The sequence below is a fragment of the Saccoglossus kowalevskii genome, chromosome 13 (assembly GCF_978046115.1).
Source record: "Saccoglossus kowalevskii chromosome 13, keSacKowa6.1, whole genome shotgun sequence".
NCBI lineage: Eukaryota > Metazoa > Hemichordata > Enteropneusta > Harrimaniidae > Saccoglossus > Saccoglossus kowalevskii.
In genome coordinates, this window is record NC_140653.1 from 10537109 (window position 1) to 10562492 (window position 25384).

The following is a 25384-nucleotide window of genomic DNA, read 5'->3' on the forward strand; positions in this document are numbered from 1 at the left end:
TGAATGTTGATGAGTTGAATGTGAAATATAGGGAAAAAGTTATATTCGCTAGATTTTATTTTCGCTGAATCATTCCTTCAGAGAAAATAGCTAAAATAAATTCTAAGCGAAATTAAAGTGTTTTACAGTACCTCAAGTTTCAACATAGTGACAGTGACATTGTTATAATATGTAATACCGATACTGTATATATTGCAGCTAATTTCTAGCAGAGCCACCATAAACCATAAATTTCAAAACATACAATAAAGTACTCATTCTATGTAACCCAAAGGATCATTTCACAGTGATATCAATGTCAACACATAAAACAGTCACCTACCGTATGAACTCTGTTAAAATATCTTGGTTTTCTTGGTCTGTATTTATCAGACCATAAATATAATTTATCTGAAGGGACTTCCACAGCAAATGTAGCTTCATCTCGTCCCATTCCTTCACGTGCTTTTTTCTCAAATTCAGCTTCAGCAGTGTCCTGTGTCAAATAAGAATACAAAATGTCAGATATTAAATTTATTTATCAACAGTTTAATCCTTTGAGCGCCACAATTTTTTCTGACCAATTTCAGTGCAATTTTTTAAAAACATTTTTATGTGTTTTTCTATAATTTCTTTAATTTTAGACCAAATGGACATAATATTTACTGATCAACAAATTTGAAAAAAATATGAAAAAGATTATGCAGTTTTACCTTGTAAATTTTGACTAAAGTCAACTTTGGCAAATGATCAGGTTGTGTGGCTCAGCTTTTTACTCTAGCTCTAGAGTATGTTGTATTATACCAGTGGGTTGTCCTCAAGTTCTCAAAAGTTGGCCAAAAATTAGTATTTGATTGGAAGGGGGGTCAAGGTATTTTGTCTAGGTGGCAAAATTAATGTTTCTGGTGTTGAAAAAAAAAATTTTTTATATTTTGTTATGTTTTCAGCCCATCAAAAATATCCTTCTTTCATGTGCGGGAGAGAAGGGGTTAGATCCTATGCACAATACCATTTATTTTTGGCAAAATTTTCCAATTTGAGAACACCCTTAAGCATGGTGACTAATTTGCATATACATTTTTGACAAAATAAACATTTAACACACCAATAACCTTCATTGTTTCCTTGAAAGTTAAAGCATTACATTTTAGTGACCAAATATCATAAAACTAAAATGACTTTAGAAGAACACTGAAACAAAACATGGTAAAATAGCTGTACTTAAAAGACCAGGGAAGAATACTGGACATGAGGGTTATAGCCAGAAAAATGCCTGTGAAAAATCTTTATCGGAATGAAAAATAGCAGTTGCTGGGATGTAGTCATAGATATATAGTCATTTTTTATTGATTATTTATGGTTATTTTATAATTTATGGGTCATTTTCAATGGATATTGGACATAATTTTAAAGATTTTGCCTGTCAAATGAAACTTTGTATCTGGAGTGCCTATCTAAAATTACAGGTAGACAAGGTGGCTGGATAATAGCCTGCTTGACATACTTCTAGGGGACAACATACATGCAAATTAAACATATTGTCATTTATTCCAGCATGCAACAATATCTATCAAAATAAATGAAATCATATTTCATAGGCAGGTGGTCTTTAAATAAAGGTTGATTTATTCAACTCAGTTTAAGGGTCAATTTGTCAACAGGTATTTCATCCTTTGATGCTAGATATTTTTCCCATCAATAATTCAGTGTTAATTTTTACACATTTTACAAAATCATCCAAAAATTTCCACATAGATTTAAATAATACATACAGCATCTGATATTGGCTTTCAGATTTTGATAAAAAGGATTGTCAAGCAGACTGTACAGAAATATTTGTGGATGATGTAAATAGTTGACAACCGGGGTCAAAGGGTTAGGGGTCAAAAGGTTAAAGATGAAGAATAAATAAAAATATGCAAAATGTCACTGAAGACGACTGGAGTAAAACATGTAATTGTCTTCCACCATTTTATTCTTTATACAAAGGGATGGTTTATACTTTATAAACAGGTCACTTTATATATAAATTGTACTGGGATTGTACAAAGGTGGTCATTATAGGCAAGTGGACTTATATACAGGTCACTTTACATATAAATTATACTGGGATTGTACAAAGGTGGTCACTATAGGCAAGTGGACTTTATACACAGGTCACTTTACATATAAATTATACTGGGGTTGTACAAAGGTGGTCATTATAGGCAAGTGGACTTTATATACAGGTCACTTTACATATAAATTATACTGGGATTGTACAAAGGTGGTCATTATAGGCAAGTGGACTTTATATACAGGTCACTTTACATATAAATTATACTGGGATTGTACAAAGGTGGTCACTATAGGCAAGTGGACTTTATATACAGGTCACTTTACATATAAATTATACTGGGATTGTACAAAGGTGGTCATTATAGGCAAGTGGACTTTATATACAGGTCACTTTACATATAAATTATACTGGGATTGTACAAAGGTGGTCATTATAGGCAAGTGGACTTTATATACAGGTCACTTTACATATAAATTATACTGGGATTGCACAAAGGGGGTCATTATAGGCAAGTGGACTTTATATACAGGTCACTTTACATATAAATTGTACTGGGATTGTACAAAGGTGGTCATTATAGGCAAGTGGACTTTATATACAGGTCACTTTACATATAAATTATACTGGGATTGTACAAAGGTGGTCATTATAGGCAAGTGGACTTTATATACAGGTCACTTTACATATAAATTATACTGGGATTGTACAAAGGTGGTCACTATAGGCAAGTGGACTTTATATACAGGTCACTTTACATATAAATTATACTGGGATTGTACAAAGGTGGTCACTATAGGCAAGTGGACTTTATATACAGGTCACTTTACATATAAATTATACTGGGATTGTACAAAGGTGGTCATTATAGGCAAGTGGACTTTATATACAGGTCACTTTACATTGTAAACTGTTTTGGGACTGCACAAAGGTGGTCACTATAGGCAGGTGGTCATTATATACAGGTCACTTTACATTGTAAACTGTTTTGGGACTGCACAAAGGTGGTCACTATAGGCAGGTGGTCATTATATACAGATCACTTTACATTGTAAACTGTTTTGGGACTGCACAAAGGTGGTCACTATGGGCAGGTGGTCTTTATATACAGGTCACTTTACATTGTAAACTGTTTTGGGACTGCACAAAGGTGGTCACTATAGGCAGGTGGTCATTATATACAGGTCACTTTACATTGTAAACTGTTTTGGGACTGCACAAAGGTGGTCACTATGGGCAAGTGGTCTTTATATACAGATCATTTTACATTGTAAACTGCATAGGGACTGCACAAAGGTGGTCACTATGGACAGGTGGTCTTCATATACAGATCACTTTACATTGTAAACTGTTTTGGGACTGCACAAAGGTGGTCTTTATATACAGATCATTTTACATTGTAAACTGCATTGGGACTGCACAAAGGTGGTCACTATGGACAGGTGGTCTTTATATACAGGTCACTTTACATTGTAAACTGTTTTGGGACTGCACAAAGGTGGTCTTTATATACAGATCACTTTACATTGTAAACTGTTTTGGGACTGCACAAAGGTGGTCTTTATATACAGATCACTTTACATTGTAAACTGTTTTGGGATTGCACAAAGATGGTCACCATAGGCAGGTGGTCTTTATATACAGGTCACTTTATATTGTAAACTGTTTTGGGACTGCAAAAAGGTGGTCACTATAGGCAGGTGGTCTTTATATACAGATCACTTTATATTGTAAACTGCATTGGGACTGCACACAGGTGGTCACCATAGGCAGGTGGTCTTTATATACAGGTCACTTTATATTGTAAACTGTTTTGGGACTGCAAAAAGGTGGTCTTTATATACAGATCACTTTATATTGTAAACTGGATTGAGACTGCGCACAGGTGGTCACTATAGGCAGGTGGTCTTTATATACAGGTCACTTTATATTGTAAACTGTTTTGGGACTGCAAAAAGGTGGTCACCATAGGCAGGAGGTCTTTATATACAGGTCACTTTATATTGTAAACTGTTTTGGGACTGCAAAAAGGTGGTCACCATAGGCAGGTGGTCTTTATATACAGGTCACTTTATATTGTAAACTGTTTTGGGACTGCACAAAGGTGGTCACTATGGACAGGTGGTCTTTATAAACAGATCACTTTACATTGTAAACTGCATTGGGACTGCACAAAGGTGGTCACTATAGGCAGGTGGTCTTTATATACAGGTCACTTTATATTGTAAACTGTTTTGGGACTGCAAAAAGGTGGTCACCATAGGCAGGTGGTCTTTATATACAGGTCACTTTACATTGTAAACTGCATTGGGACTGCACACAGGTGGTCACCATAGGCAGGTGGTCTTTATATACAGGTCACTTTATATTGTAAACTGTTTTGGGACTGCAAAAAGGTGGTCACTATAGGCAGTTGGTCTTTATATACAGATCACTTTACATTGTAAACTGTTTTGGGACTGCACAAAGGTGGTCTTTATATACAGATCACTTTATATTGTAAACTGCATTGGGACTGCACACAGGTGGTCACCATAGGCAGGTGGTCTTTATATACAGATCACTTTACATTGTGAACTGTTTTGGGACTGCACAAAGGTGGTTTTTATATACAGATCACTTTACATTGTAAACTGTTTTGGTACTGCAAAAAGGTGGTCACCATAGGCAGGCGGTCTTTATATACAGGTCACTTTACATTGTGAACTGTTTTGGGACTGCACAAAGGTGGTCTTTATATACAGATCACTTTACATTGTAAACTGTTTTGGGACTGCAAAAAGGTGGTCACCATAGGCAGGCGGTCTTTATATACAGATCACTTTACATTGTAAACTGTTTTGGGACTGCACAAAGGTGGTCACTATGGACAGGTGGTCTTTATATACAGATCACTTTACATTGTAAACTGTTTTGGGACTGCACAAAGGTGGTCACTATAGGCAGGTGGTCTTTATATACAGGTCACTTTATATTGTAAACTGCATTGGGACTGCACAAAGGTGGTCACTATGGGCAGGTGGTCTTTATATACAGATCACTTTACATTGTAAACTGCATTGGGACTGCACAAAGGTGGTCACTATGAGCAGGTGGTCTTTATATACAGGTCACTTTATATTGTAAACTGCAATGGGATTGCACAAAGGGGGTCACTATAGGCAGGTGGTCTTCATATAAAAGTGGCGACTATGTATACATACCTTGGCAGAACCTGTTCCCAAGACTTGATTTCTAGCATGTTGTAATCTGATGTCATCTTCCTCAGCATCAAATATGAGTGTATCTGCAGCTAAATCTTTATTAGTCAGCAAGACAGGACTGTATCTACCATTGGTATATTCATCTTGACTTACTCGGATCAGATCTTCTTCAGTTAGTATCGACTCGCCTCTAAACAAAGAAAAATAATCACATTTCAATAATCGACGTTTCATTACAGACTGCTGGGTAAGTACATACCTACATTATTGTCGCTGGATGCAGCAAGGACGCTAAATATTACCGATGAATATGACTTTTAAATATTTTATCTGGCCAATCAGAGACCGATAACAGAAAGAGGCTGCCTATCAGTTTAGGGCGCCAATTTTATTCCTGTGCAGTTGCCACCTTGTTTTGTAGTTTTCACGAGTTCAAGAGTGTAGTTTTCTTGCAATATTCAAAACTTTATACCGTTGAGAATATATACTACGAGACGTTGCGTTATCCATAAGTCTACAAATTGTATGTGCTCGGCAACGCCTGATATATTACAACTCAGTCATCAAACCACAATAGTCAAACATAACCGCTTGTTTAATAAGGAAAGTAATGGTTAACAAGTCATTGTCAATGACACGTCCCCGTTCCGTTCATATTTGAGTGACATATACATTCAAAGCAGATCATGACCGAAATGCACCTGCATATGTACTACACATTGTTCTAAATCTGAACAAAATCCATCCATGCATGACTGAGATCAGGTTCCGGAATTGTGAAAATACGTGATTTTGATGCATTTTCGATTTTAAAATGGCCATCATTCAGCTATTGTTAAGCGGATCATGAAACAAATGCACATGTGACATGATGTACCATGACATGATGTACCATGTGTGTGTGAAGTTTGAACTTGATCAATCCAGACATGTCTTGGATACGGATCCAGAACTGAATTTATTAAAACAAAATGGCTGCCAGTCGGCCATTTCGAACTTGATCCGAAAAAAAAATGACGTACATCAAGGTCCTATTATGTTTAATGTATGTACTAAATTTGAACAAAATCCGTTCATGCATAACTGAGATCCAAGTTCGGAATGGTGAAAATGTGCGATTTCAATGCATTTTCGACCTTAAAGAGGCCGCCATTTGGCTATCGTTAATGAAATCATGAAACAAATGCACATACATATTTGTGACATGATGTACCTTGTGTGTGTGAAGTTTGAACTCGATCAATCCAAGCATGTCTCAGATACGGATCCAGAATTGAATTCTTTAAAACAAAATGGCCGCCAGTCGGCCATTTCAAACCTGATCCCAAAAAAAAATGAAGTGCATCAAGGTTCTATTATGTTTAATGTATGTACCAAATTTGAACAAAATCCGTCCATGCATAACTGAGATCCGTGTCCGGAATGGTGAAAATGTGTGATTTTGATGCATTTTCGGCTTTAAAATGGCCGCTATTCGGCTATCGTTAATCGGATCATGAAAGAAATGCATGTGCATATGTCCCATATAATGTGTGATGTATGAATGAAGTTTGAACTTAATCGGTCCATGCATGTTCGAGATACAGGTGATCACGGACGCACGCACGCACACAGGGCAAAACATAAATCCCCGTTTTCAGACTACATCCGAACGGGGACTAAAAATGCATCCCTAAGTCTGTTATACAAACAGCATATTGATCAGTATGGCTCTAGCTGTAGTGCATAAGCTTACATAAATTACAGAGGTGTTTTTATGGTCAAAATACTATATAATACTTTATTTTTTGTAGGATTAATTTTTGCTAAAAAAACATTTTTGCTGTTTTGTATGAATTTTATTCTCACTGACTTGACGTGTTAAATGTAACATATAGAAAATAAGCAGATTTTATTTTCACTGATTTCATTTTTTCAGCGAAAGTAGCAAAAATAAATTCAAAGTGAAAATAAAGTAATTTCTAGTACCGGTAGGTAATATTTTAAACTCACTATTTAGCAAATGTAATTATTGATTTATATGCCTTTCTACTAGAGATACATTTCTAATACTTGTACTATAGTGATTAATAGCTAGACTGAGTTGTACTTCACAGTATGCAAAACATGCTTTTAGACTACTGTCAAATATTTTATTTTAGCTGGAATTAATTCTCGCTGAAAAGAATTTGTGAGTGTTTTGTATGGAATTAATTATTTCTTTTTGACGAGTTGAACGTAATTTATAGGAAAAAAGGTATATTCGCTGGACTTTATTTTCACTGAATCACTCCTTCATTGAATCACTTGTTCATACTGAGTTGTACTTCACAGTATGCAAAACACTTTATTTTAGCTGGAATTAATTTTCGCTGAAAAGAATTTTTGGGTGTTTTGTATGCAATTCATTTTCACTTATTTTTGACGAGTTGAACATAATTTTTAGGAAAAAGGGTTTATTCGCTGAATTTTAATTCCAAGTGAAAATAAAGTATTTTACAACATAAGATAAATTGTTGTGACTTGGTTTTAATTTTTATTTTTGTATAAGGATTATTCAACATCAAGATATATGTTCAATGTTTAACATTTATCAATGATGTTTTCTAAAACATGCAAAGCCAATGGTTTATTTGGATTGACAAAAATGAAAACAAACATTTCCCTATTCTACCATATGTGGTGCACTCACAGAAACACAAAATTGCATGATGACAAGAACCTAAACTTATTTTGTCTCGGGAAGCAGGTATTAAATGGGTATAAGACCAAATATCCTAACTGTGAGAGATTTGGATCGGGGTTGAACTCAGAAAATTCATTTTGCATCGCATTGCTGTTACTAAGATTCCGTATAAAATGTACATCACCAAGGTTAACGTCATGTTTGAAACCTGATTATTTTGAATTCAACAGTTCTTGTTATTTTACCATCCAATGATGAGATTGAAAAACATGATATCAATTATTATTTTCAAAGAAATAATGATGAATTAAATATAATTCATTTTAAAAAAAAGCAAGACTGAATTAAGTAGAAACCTATAGAATATGAGATTAAAAAACATGATATTATTATTATTAGCTATGATTTTGAAACATTTTGAACATTTTTTTTTGTTTAAATATATATTTACATAAAGATAACCAAATCTTACAGAATTACTGTTCTAGACACAATTTTCATATGACCTATATCATATAAAATTTGATGAGAAAAGTTAGGGTTGAGTCGGCACCATTTTGTTGATATAAGACAATTATGATGCCAGACGAACACTATTAAGGGAAATGATACATAAAATCGACAGTGAGAGTCTATCAGAGAGAGGCTAAGGTAACATTTTGTCCAGGACCCTGGTAGGTAAATTAAGGAAATCTTGTACCTTAATCCCTGAGGTTGGGTATATAGCTAATGTGCTACGCTTTCAGTGTTCATATAATCAGCAATGGCCCTTACAAATTGACACTAATGACACAGGAAATGTTATTTTTAAATACAAATAGAAGAATAAAGTTTGCCATAATAATTATTATTTTCTTATATTTCTGATTTTTAAATAGCAAGACTGAATTTCGGTAAACAGAAACCATATGGAATATGATTGGATAGGAGTATTTTTGGAAATATGTAAATTTGAATAATTCTCACAGGTTGCCATCAACTTAGTTTTGGAGATACATGTACAGTAGTCAAATCTACAAGTGTGCCCTCTAGTGACCAAACTGAGAAATGTGTCACACAGCTTTTGATTGTGTTATGACATGATTGATTGATACTAACATTTTTTTATAAACTGTATATTTTAGGAATAGTATACTGATAAATTTCAAAATACAAAGAAAAATAGAAATAGAAAGTCCATTTATACTGGGGAACACAACTAATTACAAACTTTTCCATCATTCAATGTTTCAGAGTAGACTAAAAAAGGGCACTCTATTGAAAAGTGTTGTCTAGGCTGTCGCTGTTCACATTTTTTTTTGTGTACGCATGCACAGTGACTCATTGGCCAGAACTGGTCATTTGCACAAAAGAATAAAATAAAGGCATTGTTTACTGCTTTTGTACTGTAAAATACTTTATTTTCGGTTGGAATCAATTTCACTATTTTCGCTGAAGGAATGATTCAGTGAAAATAAAATCCAGCGAATATACTGCTTTTCCTATATTTTACATTCAATTCGTCAAAGATCAGTGAAAATAAAATCCGCACAAAACACCCAAAAAGTCTTTTCAGTGAAAATTAATTAAAGTATTTCACAGTATTTATATATGCATGTATGTGTCTCTCTGTTGATCAAACAACTCATGGACAACTTTGTCACAGCAAATTGCGAGCTAGGCTGACCAGACAGCGACATTTGTTATCCGATAGTTAATGATATGCATACCACACAGTCTGAGTGTAAAGTAATTCCAAGCTAGCTATCAGCTGACGTTGTCTTTTTGAGAATTTACAATATTTAATGTGAGTATCATTTTCATCAATAATTTCAATTTTTTCTTTTAGGATTTACCTATGTTAATAATATGAGAAATATTTAGGCAGCTTAATTTGCACAAGGTAGACAACTTTTGATTTTGAAATTAAGCTAAGTTAGTTTTAAGCCAGATGAAAGCTATGTAAATGTTAAGTTACATTTGGACTGTAACTGTATATATAAATTATCAGATTACAGATGTAATCAAGTTTTCTGAGAAGTAAAATACATATTAATTAATTAATTGTATTCCCAGAAGAGTCGTTCTAAACCATTTCAATCTATTTTTGTTATGAAAACCCAGACTTTACCCAGACTAAATAAAAATGTGGTGTCCGTTTTTACATTAGGGCAGTAACATCTCTAGAATGCAAAAATTTACAAAAAAAATCTTGAAGACTTATAGTTCGTTTATACCACATCTACAATTTCTGAAAAAAGTGAAGAAATCTGATGAGTGACCACCGAGCAGTACACCTTTGATTGACTGGGTTTGCGATAATATTAAATTGCTTGAAAATGGCCGAAATGTACAACAGATGACAAACCATAGTAGTCATGGCAATATCTGACGTTGAGAAACCTGTAAACACTGTATTTCATGGTTCTATGTTGTAGATAATATAAAACTGTACTATGTATTATGTACTATGTAGAGACACCGTCTCCTGTAATGCAAGTGTCGCACCCATAGTTTTCTCTTGTAAACTTTGGGGCAACAGTCACTTCCTGTCCCTTGTTGTGGGATTGTGTGAGTTGTTACCACATTTTTGTAAGTTTGTATGCTGTGCTCAACCTTGTGCGATAGTGACATCTCCCGTTTTCATGAATGGTCTCGCCCATCATCGGTTGTTTACTTTTGAACACTGTCATGTGATCATTGCGAACCTCGTAGGAAACAGTGCATGTAGAATCTGTACAAAGTTGTTATGAATGATGTGACTCACGTGCAGCAATGGGCTGAGGACACTTCAATGACCCTAGATCAGAACTTAGCAAGAGGGACGAACAGTGCGAGGAAGCAGGAACGAACAGCGCGAGAATGGAGGAACAGGACAGGCTTATCTCGACACGAACACTGCACAGTACATGATTTGTATTGTCTGCGACCAGTGCTTGTAGGAATTGAGTCGGACTTGTTTGCAATACAGCGCAACGTATGTAAAGTACGTGTGTACGAAGTCTAGTGTGTGTAATCTTGCAGTTCCCGTGGTGCCGCGTATTGTTGTTTTGCCTCGCCATGACAGAAATCCCCCAGAAAATCGCCATTTATGTGATCTGACGTGGAAAAGCAGCTAAAGACCAAACAGTGAACAGTGACTTGTGAGTTTATTATCAGTGCACTTTATTTTTTTTTGTTACTGTGTGTATCTGTGTATGCGCGTGAGAGACGCGAGTGTCTTGTTAGCTCAAATGTCAGTTTGATGTTTCATATTGCTTGCATTCAGACGTTGTGCTAATATTTGGGATCACTTGTGCATGGTGGTGTCAGTATTTGAGGAAATTTTACCCATTTGTGTTTGCTTGGGTTTCTCCTAAAATATATTTCTGTGCCGCGCGGATTTCCTTTTGTGTTTATCGATACTTCCTTTTGGCAGCTGACATTATACGTAGCAAGACTACCCGTATGTGTGAGTGAGTGGCAACAGGTTGCACGCTATTCTATAGTGTTGTTTTCTTTACTTATTCTGCAGAAGTAATTGTATTTCATTCGAGTGTGGCAAGTTTACCAGTCTGAACATAGCCTATTCATGTGTACCTTGCCTACATTGATATTATTGAATATAGCCCATTTATGTGTACTTCTAGTATTTCTACTACCATTTGGTTCACCTGTGTGTATCTTATTGATGTTTTTGTAGTATTGATAAAAGTTTGAATACCTTTGAACCCTATGAAAGTGGGTTTACGAATTTGTTGTGTATCTTTAGTGTGTATTTCTAATTATATTGTCACCTATGCTGTGTACCTATAGCAGTGCAAGGTATATTGGGGTTCATTTATTGTGATTTTGAGCTTGGGTAGTTGTTATATTATATTGCCAACATAGTTATTATTGACTGCTGCATAGTATCTAGCTATGAGCTGAGTTTTGCTGTGCATTTTTATACAACGTTTGTGTACTATTGTGTACTATTGTGTATGAAATTTAACACATTTTGTTGATATTTTGCCTTATTTATTAAATGCTCATGTTGACTTGTAACTGAGATTTTGTTGTCAGCCTATTGCTTCCTGTGCTGTCCTGTATCTGTTTTGAGTCATCACCTCAACCCATCAAAGCATTTTTGAATACCGACTCGTGACACCACGAATCGCCCCTGAAGATACAATTCTATCGTATACTCTCACCAGTGGGGTCCCAGAGCTAGCTGGCCCTACACCAACAGCAGAGAAAAGAAACGAGAGGTGCGACACAAGTTTTAATAACCACTCTGTCAATACTGATTTTGTATTAACTTGGAAGTGGTTTTCTTGTTTTGGGGAAGATGAAAAACATTTGGTTGGTGTGGGACTGCATTCTGGAATCAACAACATACTTGAAATGAAACCCCCATCCGTGCTTCTATGATTAGCTTATCTGTAGCTTACTGCTTTGAAACCGAACCCAGTAATTTAGAATGTGGGCTGCAGTAATTTAGAATGTGGGCTGCAGTAATTTAGAATGTGGGCTGTAGTAATTTAGAATGTGGGCTGCAGTAATTTAGAATGTGGGCTGCAGTAATTTAGAATGTAGGCTGTACCTAGTAATTTAGAATGTAGGCTGCAGTAATTTAGAATGTAGGCTGCAGTAATTTAGAATGTAGGCTGCAGTAATTTAGAATGTGGGCTGCAGTAATTTAGAATGTAGGCTGCAGTAATTTAGAATGTAGGCTGCAGTAATTTAGAATGTAGGCTGTAGTAATTTAGAATGTAGGCTGCAGTAATTTAGAATGTAGGCTGCAGTAATTTAGAATGTAGGCTGCAGTAATTTAGAATGTGGGCTGCAGTAATTTAGAATGTGGGCTGCAGTAATTTAGAATGTGGGCTGCAGTAATTTAGAATGTGGGCTGCAGTAATTTAGAATGTGGGCTGCAGTAATTTAGAATGTGGGCTGAAACGCTGAAAATTGAACATTCATAATATAATATTTCCCACAATTGTCTCAAGACAGAGTGCATATTCAGACCATGAAATATTTCACATCAAGACCCAAATGTAGCTAGTAACATATGCACAGTTGTTCAACTGAATAAGAAGAATGACTCACTCAGCTTGTTCTTCAGCTGTGCTAGTGCTGGGTTTAGACGCGCCCTCCTCTCCTTCCTCTTCCTCCTCACCATCAGGAGGTAATACTATCTCATCACTGTCTTTTACTTCATCTTTCTCAGTCTCATTACTTTCATCTTCTGTCATTCCAGATGGGAATAGTGGTTTGGGTGCTACTCTTTGCTGCAATCAACAAATTAATCATGTTATATTATTTGTTTTTACCTGACTGTATATTATTCACAGTTGCGATAGTTAGTGTGAAATAGCACTATCTGGACAACAAACAGTACAGTGATATCGTTTTTTTTTATAGCAGTACAATAATTACTTGAACAATTACTCCAATGGTGCCATGACACTAAATCGTAAAAAGATTGACTGAAAAAGCACATTTTCAAAAGATTTCAATAGAAAGGTAATATTTCTGTCGATTATCAATAACCATTGGCAGCCATGACTGTGAATGCATTTTCCATTCATGGATAATACTAGCACATGATGTCACTTGTATCAACCAATTCTACAAACATATGATATCAGGTGACACCTCAGTATTAATATAAACATAATAGCTTCTGATATTGTAAATGCTGTGATTACTCTATTAAAAGCACATCATAAAACAATGCATTTTCAAACTATTTTTACTATAAATATAACTGTTATTCACATGAACGCACAGGCCAAGCAATTTATGACATTTTAAAGATACATGTATATTTGATGTATGTTATGAAATCTCTACTATTCTCCTTATCCCAACAACATACAATGTGATTATCAGTCTCCTAATATTTGCATATCCTTAAATACTTGGCAATTTAGTCATCTATTAGAAAGACACATCAATACAATGGCCATTTATTCGTTTTCATGACAGACATGTGAAATCGTTTAGTAAAGGGGTTTCATACTACGGTAGTTTTCACTTTTACTTTTTTCATTTTCCGTTTACTATTTTATTGTCATTTGAATTGTCTGTACTAGTAGTAGTCCAGAGTTTTAAATCCGGTTTGGTCCCCGAAGATGAGGGTGGCCGGATTCACCTTAAACTAGTGGCAATCGCTCTTACCCCCTCCCTCCACTTTGCACGATTTAAAGCATCCCTCATCCTCATCCCAACCTTCCCACTCTCCTCCTCCACATGCATCTTCCACATCTTCTTTGGCCTTCCCCTTTTCCTTGGACCACTCACCTCTAAATCAAGGGCCCTTCTTAATACATGCCCATCCTCCCTCCTCAGCACATGCCCATACCAACGTACCCCATTTGCCTTCGCCAACCAATCTACCACTTCATTCAAACCCAACATCTGCATCAAGTCCTCAGTTAACTTTCTGTCCATCAACTTCACCCCACACATCACTCTCACCATCGCTCTCTCTGTCCTTCTTAAAATACCCAGCTCATTTTCACTCAAACACCATGTCTCGCTCCCATACAGCAATGCTGATCTCACACAACTCTTATAAACTATTCCTTTCATCTCCAAGGGAAATCTCTTCCCATATAGTCTTTCCACATTCCCTAAACTTCACAACTCATTTGTATTATTCGGTGAAATAAACAAATAATAAAAAAAAGATTAAGTATATTGGAGATGCCATACAGTAATCGGGACTGGGGTATTGATGTACAAAATACATAAAAAGTATTTCTTGTGTTGCTTGGAGTTTGAGATCATCAATGTGCAATAAAATTTTGACAATATTAGTGAAATTTGCAAAGATCAGAATACTGTTTAATGGGGCAATGATTAACAAATAAGCTAGATCTTCAAAGTGAGCAGTCGTCATCAATGCAATGTTGACACAAGAAATAACAAATGCAACATTGCTGGGAAGCTGACAACAATTCTCATAATGATATCATTACTGAATGCAGAACCTTTTGAAAGTATTCTATTTTTAAACAAAAAACTGGATGACTTGCCTGCAGAAGACAGGAATTGTTTGGCATTTAACTTGCCAAGGAGTTTGTACAATGCATTATCACATACATGCGCACAATATATTCTCTGTTTGGCACTCATACATTCGGATGTTAGGAAGTATGTTTTGTAATGTAAAATAGTACATCAACTAATTTGAGCCCGATGGATCTTTTCTGTTTAATAGGTTGTTTTGATGTGATGTGAGAAAAATAAAACTCACACACCATAGACCTGAAATAAGATTTATCACACAAGTTGGGGATCTTTTTATCTGACACTCGCCTGAAACTCAAGTGAGACAACCAATTTTCCATCTTGTGTGAGATATCATATCCCAGACCCTTGATGTGGAATTCTATAAATTCCATTACATACCTCTTGTTGTAAGCGATACAGTTTATTGCGTAATCTTTCTTGATGTCGTTCACGTAACCTTGCTTTAGCCATGTGTGCCTTCAATTGTTGTAACAAGGATTCCCAGTATCCAATATCAACAGCACTACCACTCTTAATTCTTTTCAGTATTTGATCTTTCATAGCAAGCAGCTGGTTGGACTGTTAGAAAAAAATCACAAAAAAACCTTTGACAATTGTAATACTAAAAGCTGTAACAGAAATAATCTAAGGGCAGTCATGAGAAGACTTTGTGCAAGTAATTCTAAGTCCTCAATGAGAACCATAGTAAAAGACAAAATTTGTGCAAGTAACTTTATGTTCCCATTAAAGATGTATTGCCAGCAAAATATTGTTTAAAACCAGTGACATATACCGGTAATACGTGCACTGTACTACATGCAACAGCTTTTGTATTCGCTTGACATTAGCATGTCAATAGCAGTACATCAATGTGACCGTAGTTCCATGGATTCAATTCTTAGGGTGACATCAAGTCAACGATTCGGCCAGGATTCTTTGATTGACAATCAAAGATGGACTATATTACAAATTTAGTTTATTCTGAGACGCACACCTGTAAGAGCCATTTGCCCCACCCTTCAGTATTCAATGACTACCGGTACTATTTAACTTGATTTACAACCATTCATGTGGGAAATTACATACTTTTTAGCTAGTTGTTGTTAGTGCACTGTCAAAGCAGAATGTCAGCTTTTGATTAGTATAACTGGTGCTACTTAAGAACCACAATAAAATAATCACTGACACAAAATTTGAGAAAAATGTTAATTAGAGTACTCGTTTATTTTTAAGGTAATCCTGCAATTATGAAGTCTTTCATATAAGAAAACTTGAGAAAATAGGAAACCAGAAAATATAAGTCACCTTCTTTCTTACAGCTTAAATTAAAGATGTCCTGCCATTTCATTATCTTGTTTTTTATGTTTATTTGTGAATAAATGAACACCCTGAAAATAATTTGTAATTGAATTTAGTTTCAAAGAGAATCTTTAATACAAGATGACCCTTCTTTGTGGTTTTAAAATGGAATGACAGATTTCCAAATTAAAATTAGGTCGAGGCCTTAATTACAAAATTTTCCATTACTTACAGTTTTTCCTTTGAATACATCAGCAACTTCTGAACTAACAGATGCATTGATACCTTCTCTTCTTTCAACCTCATCTACATAAATAAAATACAGGTATTTCTTATTGTATTACTATTCCTATTTCTTATTATGCTTTGTATTAATCATAGATGACAACAATGGTCAGAAAAAAACAGTTAACAATGTGCATCTCAACAATATATCAAATAAATTGAAATTTTAAGTGTTTAAAATCTTATCACGGTACATTTAGGCCAAATTAAAAATAAATTTTGCTTCTCATTGTGCGCATCAGTTTGAAACATGCAGCTCGCGCATTTTTTTCTGTTTTGCATACCGACAAAGTCAGTCACATATGGTACAATAGAGAAATGTTTTACATCAACTTTTAATGCATATATTCAAAAGCAATAATTTAATAAATATTGAACATATACATTGTTGTTATATTATCTTAATCTTAATTATTAAAAACTAAAAACTGCTTTAATTTTCCCTAAGACGCGAAGCAAAACCTTTTTCTGGTCTTAGAATACTGAATAAAAAACAAACAATTAATTCAAAGATTGAAAAGCATAAAACAGAATTTCACTAATAATATTTACCAGCAACTTTAGGGTCAATTTTTCTCAATTTTACAAGCTCATCTTCTGTTATTATTGTCATATCTTTCCAAAAGTCCACATTTTTACCCTGTTCCAACTCAATATAGACTTTGATGTCTTCTAAAAGATCTTCTAAATCTACGATAGATAAACCATGGAGTACTTTGTACGGTTCATGCATTTCAACAGCTAAGTCGTCTTCATCTTCCGCACTAATATACTGTGCTAACAGGTCAATAGATTTAGCTGAAAAATAACACAAAACATAGCACCATTACAGAGTATACAATTATGTTTGGAGGAATAAAGCTTTGAAATATTGTTACAGCAAGTCTAACAATTATTGAGGCAGCTTGTTAAAGCAACTTGCTCAATAATTTGTTGATACTTTTGGTTTTGAGAAGATTGCATAGCTGATGATTCTTGACAAGTGGTCATAACCATTCTGAACCAAATCATACTGCAGCATCGATGGAGTAAGCAATATTACATCAAACCCAATTAGTCTAATATATTACAAAAACAGTTTTGGATATTTTTATTATGTCATACTTGTAGAAAATATTATTTTCAAAGAATAAGCAGGAGTGATAGAAAGAGTGTCCATATGTCAGTGCCATGTCTCTCTTCAAAATAGAACTATGAAAATTATATCACGGTAAACTCTAGTGACTGAATGAATTGGGTAATCGATATCAATTTAGGGCTATCTGCTAAGTAAAAACTTGGGAAACAAACCCACAGTTGTCAATGAATTATTAAGAAAAATTGCCTATTTAAATAAAAGTTGCGCAGTGATGTCATTCACCCTGTTAACTTCAAAAACACAGTTAGCATGATATGTGAAAACCATACCTCGGCCATCTTGGATTCTAATCTTAGATCTCATTTTGGCTTGTTGTAAATGAAACTGATGGAGAAAAAAACATATGGAGATTTAGATTTTTGTACAATAACGAATGAAAGGTGTAAAGTACTAAGATACTGAATATGTTGCATGGGCCCCATATTGAATATGTTGCATGGGACCCACACCAACCATGATGCTGTACAATGACTGAAGCTTTAAATAATGTTTTCTTGAAGTCTAAAAAGTTTTACTTTTTTTAACGACTAACTTACACTGTCCTCTTGTTGTTCCCATTCTTTATATTGCTCATTTTCTTTCAGTCTTTGCATGACTTCCAATTCACGATCTCTTTCTTCTTTTTCTCGTTCTCTTTCCTGTCTTCTTTGTTTCACTTTCTGCAATTCCAGCTGTAACACAATTACACATTATAGCAATCTCAGTAATGATATTGTAATAATTGATGGTCACACTAAATAAACTATTATCTATTTGGGGTTCAAAGGTTAGAGAAAATTGTTTTAAAAGGCCTGCAAGTAGTTACCCTGTTCTCAATTTGCTTCTGTCTACTTTTCTTCTTTAAATCTTCCTTGTCATTGTCTTTTATTCCCATCTTCTTATTTTTCTGAAAGTACAGTGAAAGAACACTACATCAAATATTGTATTTCTTCTATTAGCAGCGTATGCATTTAACAAAGGTGTATTTATAGCAAAACAAAGTCATACTTTACATTCATTTATTTTCACAGACATTTAAGTTCACTATACTGGTATTTTGATCATTTTCTTTTAAGTTCACGAATTCACCAGTGAAATAATGCATTCTATTAATATTTTACATGTTGACATGGATTTAATTTTGTGGATTTTACTTATTGGCAAAAATATCAAAATTAACAATCCAAGATACAATAAATGCATTGTCAATTTTTGTGTGCTTCTGAAGTTACGTTCCAATAGAAGAAATTCGTCAGAAATCTAAATGCAAGAGATTTACAGAATTTATAAATACAAATATAATCTAAGATTCCCACTATTTCAAATGTGTAATTTTTAGAACATTCACAAGACAATCAGAAGCTGGAGTTTCCTCTAAAGCAGCGCCCTCAGTGGTGAACCTCAGAAAAGCAATTTCAGGAAAAGATTGGTATCAAATAACAGCCTTACCTTGTCCCATACAAATGTCTCTAATAAATTTGGATCGCCAAATGGATTATCAGCATTTGTGTATTCCTAAATGATAAATAATTGACAATGAATTAATTAGATGATTCCTAGACATATACAAGCATTGTACACAGTAACATGGTTTTAATAGAAAACACTAACAATCCTTTCAGTCTTCCTAGTCATAACTAATCATAAATATCTTTTGACAATTACATGACAATACCCTTGTACAGTAATGTATTTGCTGGTTTCTCAATGCATCAAAACACAAGACTGAAGTTATTGAAAAGATGCAGCACAACAAAGGGACAGAATATGGTCAATGAGTTGCAGAGGTTGACACAACTGCCATACTGTTTGAATTCATACTTATTTACGTAATAATATTACTGGAGATTGAGATTCCTGATCTAACTGATTGCTATGTGAAGCTAGGCAAAGTAATGAAATATACCGGGTAGTGTAACTTTCTTTCCTTGATAATTACTTCTAATGTAACAGATTTCAGGGTATCTATGAGTGTATTTAATTGACTTGTACTGATGTAAAAGTGTTATATACCATCATTTCTTTATCCCATCCCATTCTTTCTTTTCGTTTTCTTTCTTTTTCAGCCTTCTTAGCAAGCCTCCTAGCTCTTTTTTCTTCAGCAGTCTCAGTAATTTTGATCATCTCCTTGTTTCTTCTGAAAACAGAAATAAACAAATATGTGAAACGATAGTTGTAAGTCCCTATCTCCAGAATTATAAGAAAATATCATGATTTAAAGAGTAAACATACTTCTTTTCTCTTTTCAGTCTCATTCTTTCCTCTCTTAGTTTTCTTCTTTCTTGTTTTCTCTTTTTCATTTGTCTCTTCTTCTCTTTTTCACTTAATTCATCTTCAGATTCACTTGAACTATTACTGGAAGAAGAATCTTTGGATGAATCACTTGATGCAGATACTGACTGGTCCCTTGGTGATCGGGATCTCTTCCTTGGTGACCGGCAACTCCTCCTTGGTGACCGGGATCTTCTCCTTGGTGACCGGGATTTCCATGGTGATGGGGATCTTCTCCTTGGTGACCTTGATCTTCTCTTTGGTGACCGGGATCTCCTCCTTGGGGACTGAGATCTCCATGGTGACAAGGATCTTCTTCTTGGTGACAAGGACCTTCTTCTAGGGGATTGTGACCTCCTAGGATTTCTTCTTTTTGGTGAACCATGTCTAGAGTGTTTTTTTTCATTGGATTTAGATCTTGAACGTGATCTACTGAAACCAGAGGAATCTGTGCTATATTCACCTGATGAGTTTGATATTGAATATCTTTTTTGTTTCACAGTTTTATGTGGTGTAGGTGAACTTGATCTTCTTCCACGGTCTTTTGATTTCAATTTACTAACATCTTCTCTACGTACTCTCTCTTTTGATCTTGATCTGTTGGAAAATATGTTGATATGTGACAATAGTGAATACACACTATTATTATACATCTGTCACCGTAAGTTACAGCGTGCCGTAATTTTGCGGTATTTTACGGGGTATTTTCATCCTACCAAATTAGGAAATGCGAATTCCAAATATGGAATGATTACGCGCGTAAACGTCCTCTCATAATAATAAAAACAAACATGGCTGCCACTAGGGTTTGACCGGAGTCTACACAAAGAAGTTCGCTGATTCTATTCTAAACATTTTGGATTTCTGTATTCCCATGATGTATTCCTGAAAGGAAAAGATGTATAATAATAAGGTTATTACAAGGATACCTCGAAGTATGCACTAAGACAGTACACCCTTGCATCGACCTCCGCTGCGTATTGGTCGATACTACCGCTGTACTGTCTTTGTACATATTTTGAGGTATCCTCGTAATAACCTCATATAATGTGATACTGTTAACTAGAAAGCAGTTACTCTAACATGAAGATACCTCAATGACGCCATATTAATGTATTAGTAGCATTTAGAGGCTATTCTGGGCAGAGCTCCAGAAGGAGTACCTACACTTTATGCAAATTTTTTAAAATTATGCTAATTTATTCATGACGTTGCAGTTTCTGTGCTCATGAATATTCATTAATTTGTGGCTCAATACATTTTAAAAGGGGCGATATATTATTTTTGGGGGAAGAGTTAGAAAGGGGGATTAGCAATCCTTAGGGGGTCAATACAAAAGAAGGAGAGCAGCCATGCTCCTCGTGTCTGCTGTTTCACGTGACCTACAGCTGTCAACTGTGTTCGTTCTTCGACTGTGTTCGTTCTTCGACGACTTCGACTGGCTTCCATGTGGGGTAGTATTCTTGTGTTCTGTTTTCCTGACTTGAGTTTTTGAATCCGCTGTTTTTAACGTCTTTCATGTCTTTTGTAGGAGTGTCCAATCCGTGACTCGAACTTGCGATCTTTGAGTTCCCAGCGCACTGTCTTGTCCACTGTACCACGAATGTCTTCACACAGGAGTTAGGATTTAAGTCCTATTCATAATAGCACTGTCTTCACTAGCATTCAAAAATCTAACTAAACATACTGGATTCGAACCAGCGATCGCTCACATTGCTGACATAGTACAAATCAACTGAGCTATGTGGGTGGTCATGCAAATTAAATAATTTGTTGTCATATTTAGCTTTATTGCCAAATGGTGTTTGCGAGAAAAAGATGGGCAGGCAAGGGAATTGAACCCAGGTCCTCCTGATCACTATGTAAAGAACTGACCCACAAGACCACAATGGATTAACTGGATGTGTTTGCATTTGATAAGACTATATAGTGTGTGTATATATATAGAAATACAACATATTTCTATTATTGAGTTACAATTGTCCAAAAAATTGCCAATTTTGTGTTTTTACTTGTGTAAAACTATATGCATGCCATAACCCGTTAGTGTACATCTTGCCAATTGGGTGTTTGCCATTTGCGTTGCCCATACCTGACCCGACCCTAACCCTAATGCCAAGACACGTTCCTGTTTATAATTGCTCAATAATGATACTCTGTTGTGCACTGTCTGCGGGTACTGTAAAATGACTAATTTTCATTGGGTTTAATTTTCACTGATTTACCATTTCAGGCATATTAAGTGGGTTTTAAATTCACGGTTTCGTCATTTAGATAATGTGTTCTATGCTAAATTGTACATATTCACTGTGTTTTAATTTAGCGCATTTTCCAGTCAGCGAAATAAGCTAAATTAAAACCCAGTGAATAATTACCCCATTTACAGTAAGTTGCATTGATGTCAACTGATTAAACAAGTCGCATTTAAGTAATTTCCACTATTAACAAGTGGTTAAATTGTGACAATAAATGTGTGGACAAATATTTGAGATTAATTTTGGTGTAGACAACTCTCGTTTAATTATTTTACACCATTACAAGTTGTTAAATTGAGAGAATAAATGTCTCAACAAATATTAAATACTTAGTTTGATGTAAACAACTCACGTTTGATTAATTCCCACAATTACAGGTTGTTAAATTGAAAGAATAAATGTGCGGAAAAATATTTTAGACTTATTTTGGTGTAGACAGCTCTCGTTTAATTATTTTACACAATTCCAAGTTGTTAAATTGAGAGAATAAATGTATGGACAAATATTTTAGACTTATTTTGGTGTAGACAGCTCTCGTTTAATTATTTTACACCATTACAAGTTGTTAAATTGAGAGAATAAGTGTGCGGACAAATATTTTAGACTTATTTTGGTGTAGACAGCTCTCGTTTGATTAATTCCCACAATTACAAGTTGTTAAATTGAGAGAATAAATATACGGACAAATATTTTAGACTTATTTTGGTGTAGACAGCTATCGTTTAATTATTTTACACCATTACAAGTTGTTAAATTGAGAGAATAAATGTGCGGACAAATATTTTAGACTTATTTTGGTGTAGACAACTCTCGTTTAATTATTTTACACCATTACAAGTTGTTAACGTGAGAGAATAAATGTATGGACAAATATTTTAGACTTATTTTGGTGTAGACAGCTATCGTTTAATTATTTTACACCATTACAAGTTGTTAAATTGAGAGAATAAATGTGCGGACAAATATTTTAGACTTATTTTGGTGTAGACAACTCTCGTTTAATTATTTTACACCATTACAAGTTGTTAACGTGAGAGAATAAATGTATGGACAAATATTTTAGACTTATTTTGGTGTAGACAGCTCTCGTTTAATTATTTTACACCATTACAAGTTGTTAAATTAAGAGAATAAATGTGCGGACAAATATTTTAGACTTATTTTGGTGTAGACAGCTCTCGTTTAATTATTTTACACCATTACAAGTTGTTAAATTGAGAGAATAAATGTGCGGACAAATATTTTAGACTTATTTTGGTGTAGACAACTCTCGTTTAATTATTTTACACCATTACAAGTTGTTAAATTGAGAGAATAAATGTATGGACAAGTATTTGAAACTTATTTTAGTGTAGACAACTCTCATTTGATTAATTCCAACAATTACAAGTTCTTAAATTGACAGAATGAATGTATGGACAAATATTGACCATTATATTTGTGAGTAAATACCTGTTGTTTAATTAATTTCCACCTCTACAAGGTTGAGAGAATAAATGTGTCGACAAATATTTGATACTTATTTAGGTGTAAGAACTCGTGTTTGACCAAATTCCACCATTGCAAGTTGTTAAAATAATGAAATAAATATACTGGTATCATTGGATATTTGATTTAATTGTGAAACTTTCTAACAAAATGTTAACTGCTGGCTTCGAACCCTCAATCAACAATTCCGCAGACACGGTATAAATTCCACAACACCACAGAAGATATTCGTCTGTTGCCTGAATTGTTTTCGTAATATAGGGAACGCCATCGACACTTTAACAAAACTTACCTTGACTTGGATCTTGTTTATCTCTTGTCACAATCTGGAAACTGTTGAACAAATTGCGCGTCGTCCAGTTTAAGACGTTAGTTATTTTATTATTTATTCATTCAGTTTTGTATATGTGGAGTTTTGTGAGGTTTATTATTTTTTTGCTACGTTCTTTGTTTACTTGTTTACGGTTTGAGAGATTTCAGTTTATTTGATTTACGTTTTTACGGTAGCTCTGAGCGGGACTCGAACCCACTGTCTTTTCAAGCTAATTTTGTTTTATTTTGATGGCACGCTTGTGTACCACGCCACGACGTTGGTCGTTAAGTGGTGTTCATTTTCCTAACTACTCCAGTGTTCCGATGAGTTGAACGGAAAAGCCAAAACGATTGCTGGTTTCTGATTGCTTCGGTTCTGGTGAGTGTGTATCTAGTGTGATTCGAACCCATGTCGTTTGTATTGGGCGTTTTTTTATTTTCCATGTTAGCTACGCCGTAATATGCAACCACTTCCCCGTTTTATTGTGATTTTGAGTGTTTAATGATGTCTTCCTCACCCGTCATGCCATGACCCAGTTTCAACCACACGGCCATTTTGCAACACAGTTCGTGACCCTCGGCGTCACCCGACTGACTATATGAGCATTCTGTTCAACTGTTAAGCTAGGATTTATTACCGTTATTATCATTATATTGTCACGTGATTTGTTTTACCTTATGTGTAATGTCTTAAGTATCTTTATTGTAATTTGTATATACCAATTCGTATATACCGAGGAAACGACCCCGATTGAAGGTCATGTATTTTATGACGTCACCAATTCGTGTGTAGGTACTGCTTCTAGATCTGTGCCCTATTCTGCATTAGATTCATGCCCAATCCTTCTTTACTGTGTCATGACGTCGAGGGGACGAAGTGTTCAGTGGTCTAATCGTCCAGGGGTCCAAACGACCTGATTCCATTTACTAAAGATTTTTGTTCGTGTGTAAATATTTTGAGTGTGGCAAAAAAATTGTACCAAAACGTCCCACGGACTCGGTCGGGCTACCGACATTGACGTTGTAAACACGTTACGTATGAACAACGACCGAGGGAAATGCAAGGAATCGTCGAAGAAGCTTACCTGTATCTCTGTCTCTTGTTGTGAATTTCTCTCGAAGGTGAAAGTGTCTTATGTTTCCGTTTCTTTTTATCTGTTGAACCCATATTTAATTTAGTTGGTAAAACAACACATGTACACAGTAAAATGAACCTTCAACAAAACATACCTATGGAGAACGCCATGTTGAGTATATATTTTTTCTGCACATGCGCATTAATTCTAATGCAAACCTTTAACCCCGTCTCGTCCCATGAGTGTTATTTTAATTTTAAAATAGTTGTGATTAAATTGTGTATATATCTTTATGTTTGTCTTTATTAACTCAAGTATCGAAGATTATGACTGACTAACAACAAATATTTTAATTAGTCTGACTTGTTGTATATCTACATGTATTTCTTGTTGAATGTGGCGTGGATTTTCTCGCTGT

The 25384-nt window shown here is 34.9% G+C and overlaps 1 protein-coding gene across 2 annotated transcripts in view; it reads right to left on the reverse strand.

Moving 5' to 3' along the window:
- LOC100375942 (splicing factor Cactin-like) overlaps positions 1–25194 on the reverse strand; it is a 35571-nt gene extending 10377 nt beyond the window's left edge. The window contains exons 1-13 of one of the 2 annotated variants that reach the window (XM_006825956.3): positions 24976–25193; positions 19797–20432; positions 19578–19701; positions 19014–19079; positions 18391–18471; positions 18122–18256; positions 17855–17909; positions 17000–17245; positions 16395–16468; positions 15263–15442; positions 12953–13134; positions 5239–5428; positions 323–475 (exon numbers count right to left, since the gene is read on the reverse strand). In XM_006825956.3, coding sequence (XP_006826019.1) covers positions 323–475; positions 5239–5428; positions 12953–13134; positions 15263–15442; positions 16395–16468; positions 17000–17245; positions 17855–17909; positions 18122–18256; positions 18391–18471; positions 19014–19079; positions 19578–19701; positions 19797–20432; positions 24976–25058 — 2205 coding nt within the window. In that variant the 5' untranslated portion in view covers positions 25059–25193. Of the gene's footprint in view, positions 1–322; positions 476–5238; positions 5429–12952; positions 13135–15262; positions 15443–16394; positions 16469–16999; positions 17246–17854; positions 17910–18121; positions 18257–18390; positions 18472–19013; positions 19080–19577; positions 19702–19796; positions 20433–24975 lie in introns of both variants that reach the window. The other variant, XM_085506903.1, reaches the window with a different exon arrangement.
- Positions 25195–25384: the final 190 nt, after the last annotated feature.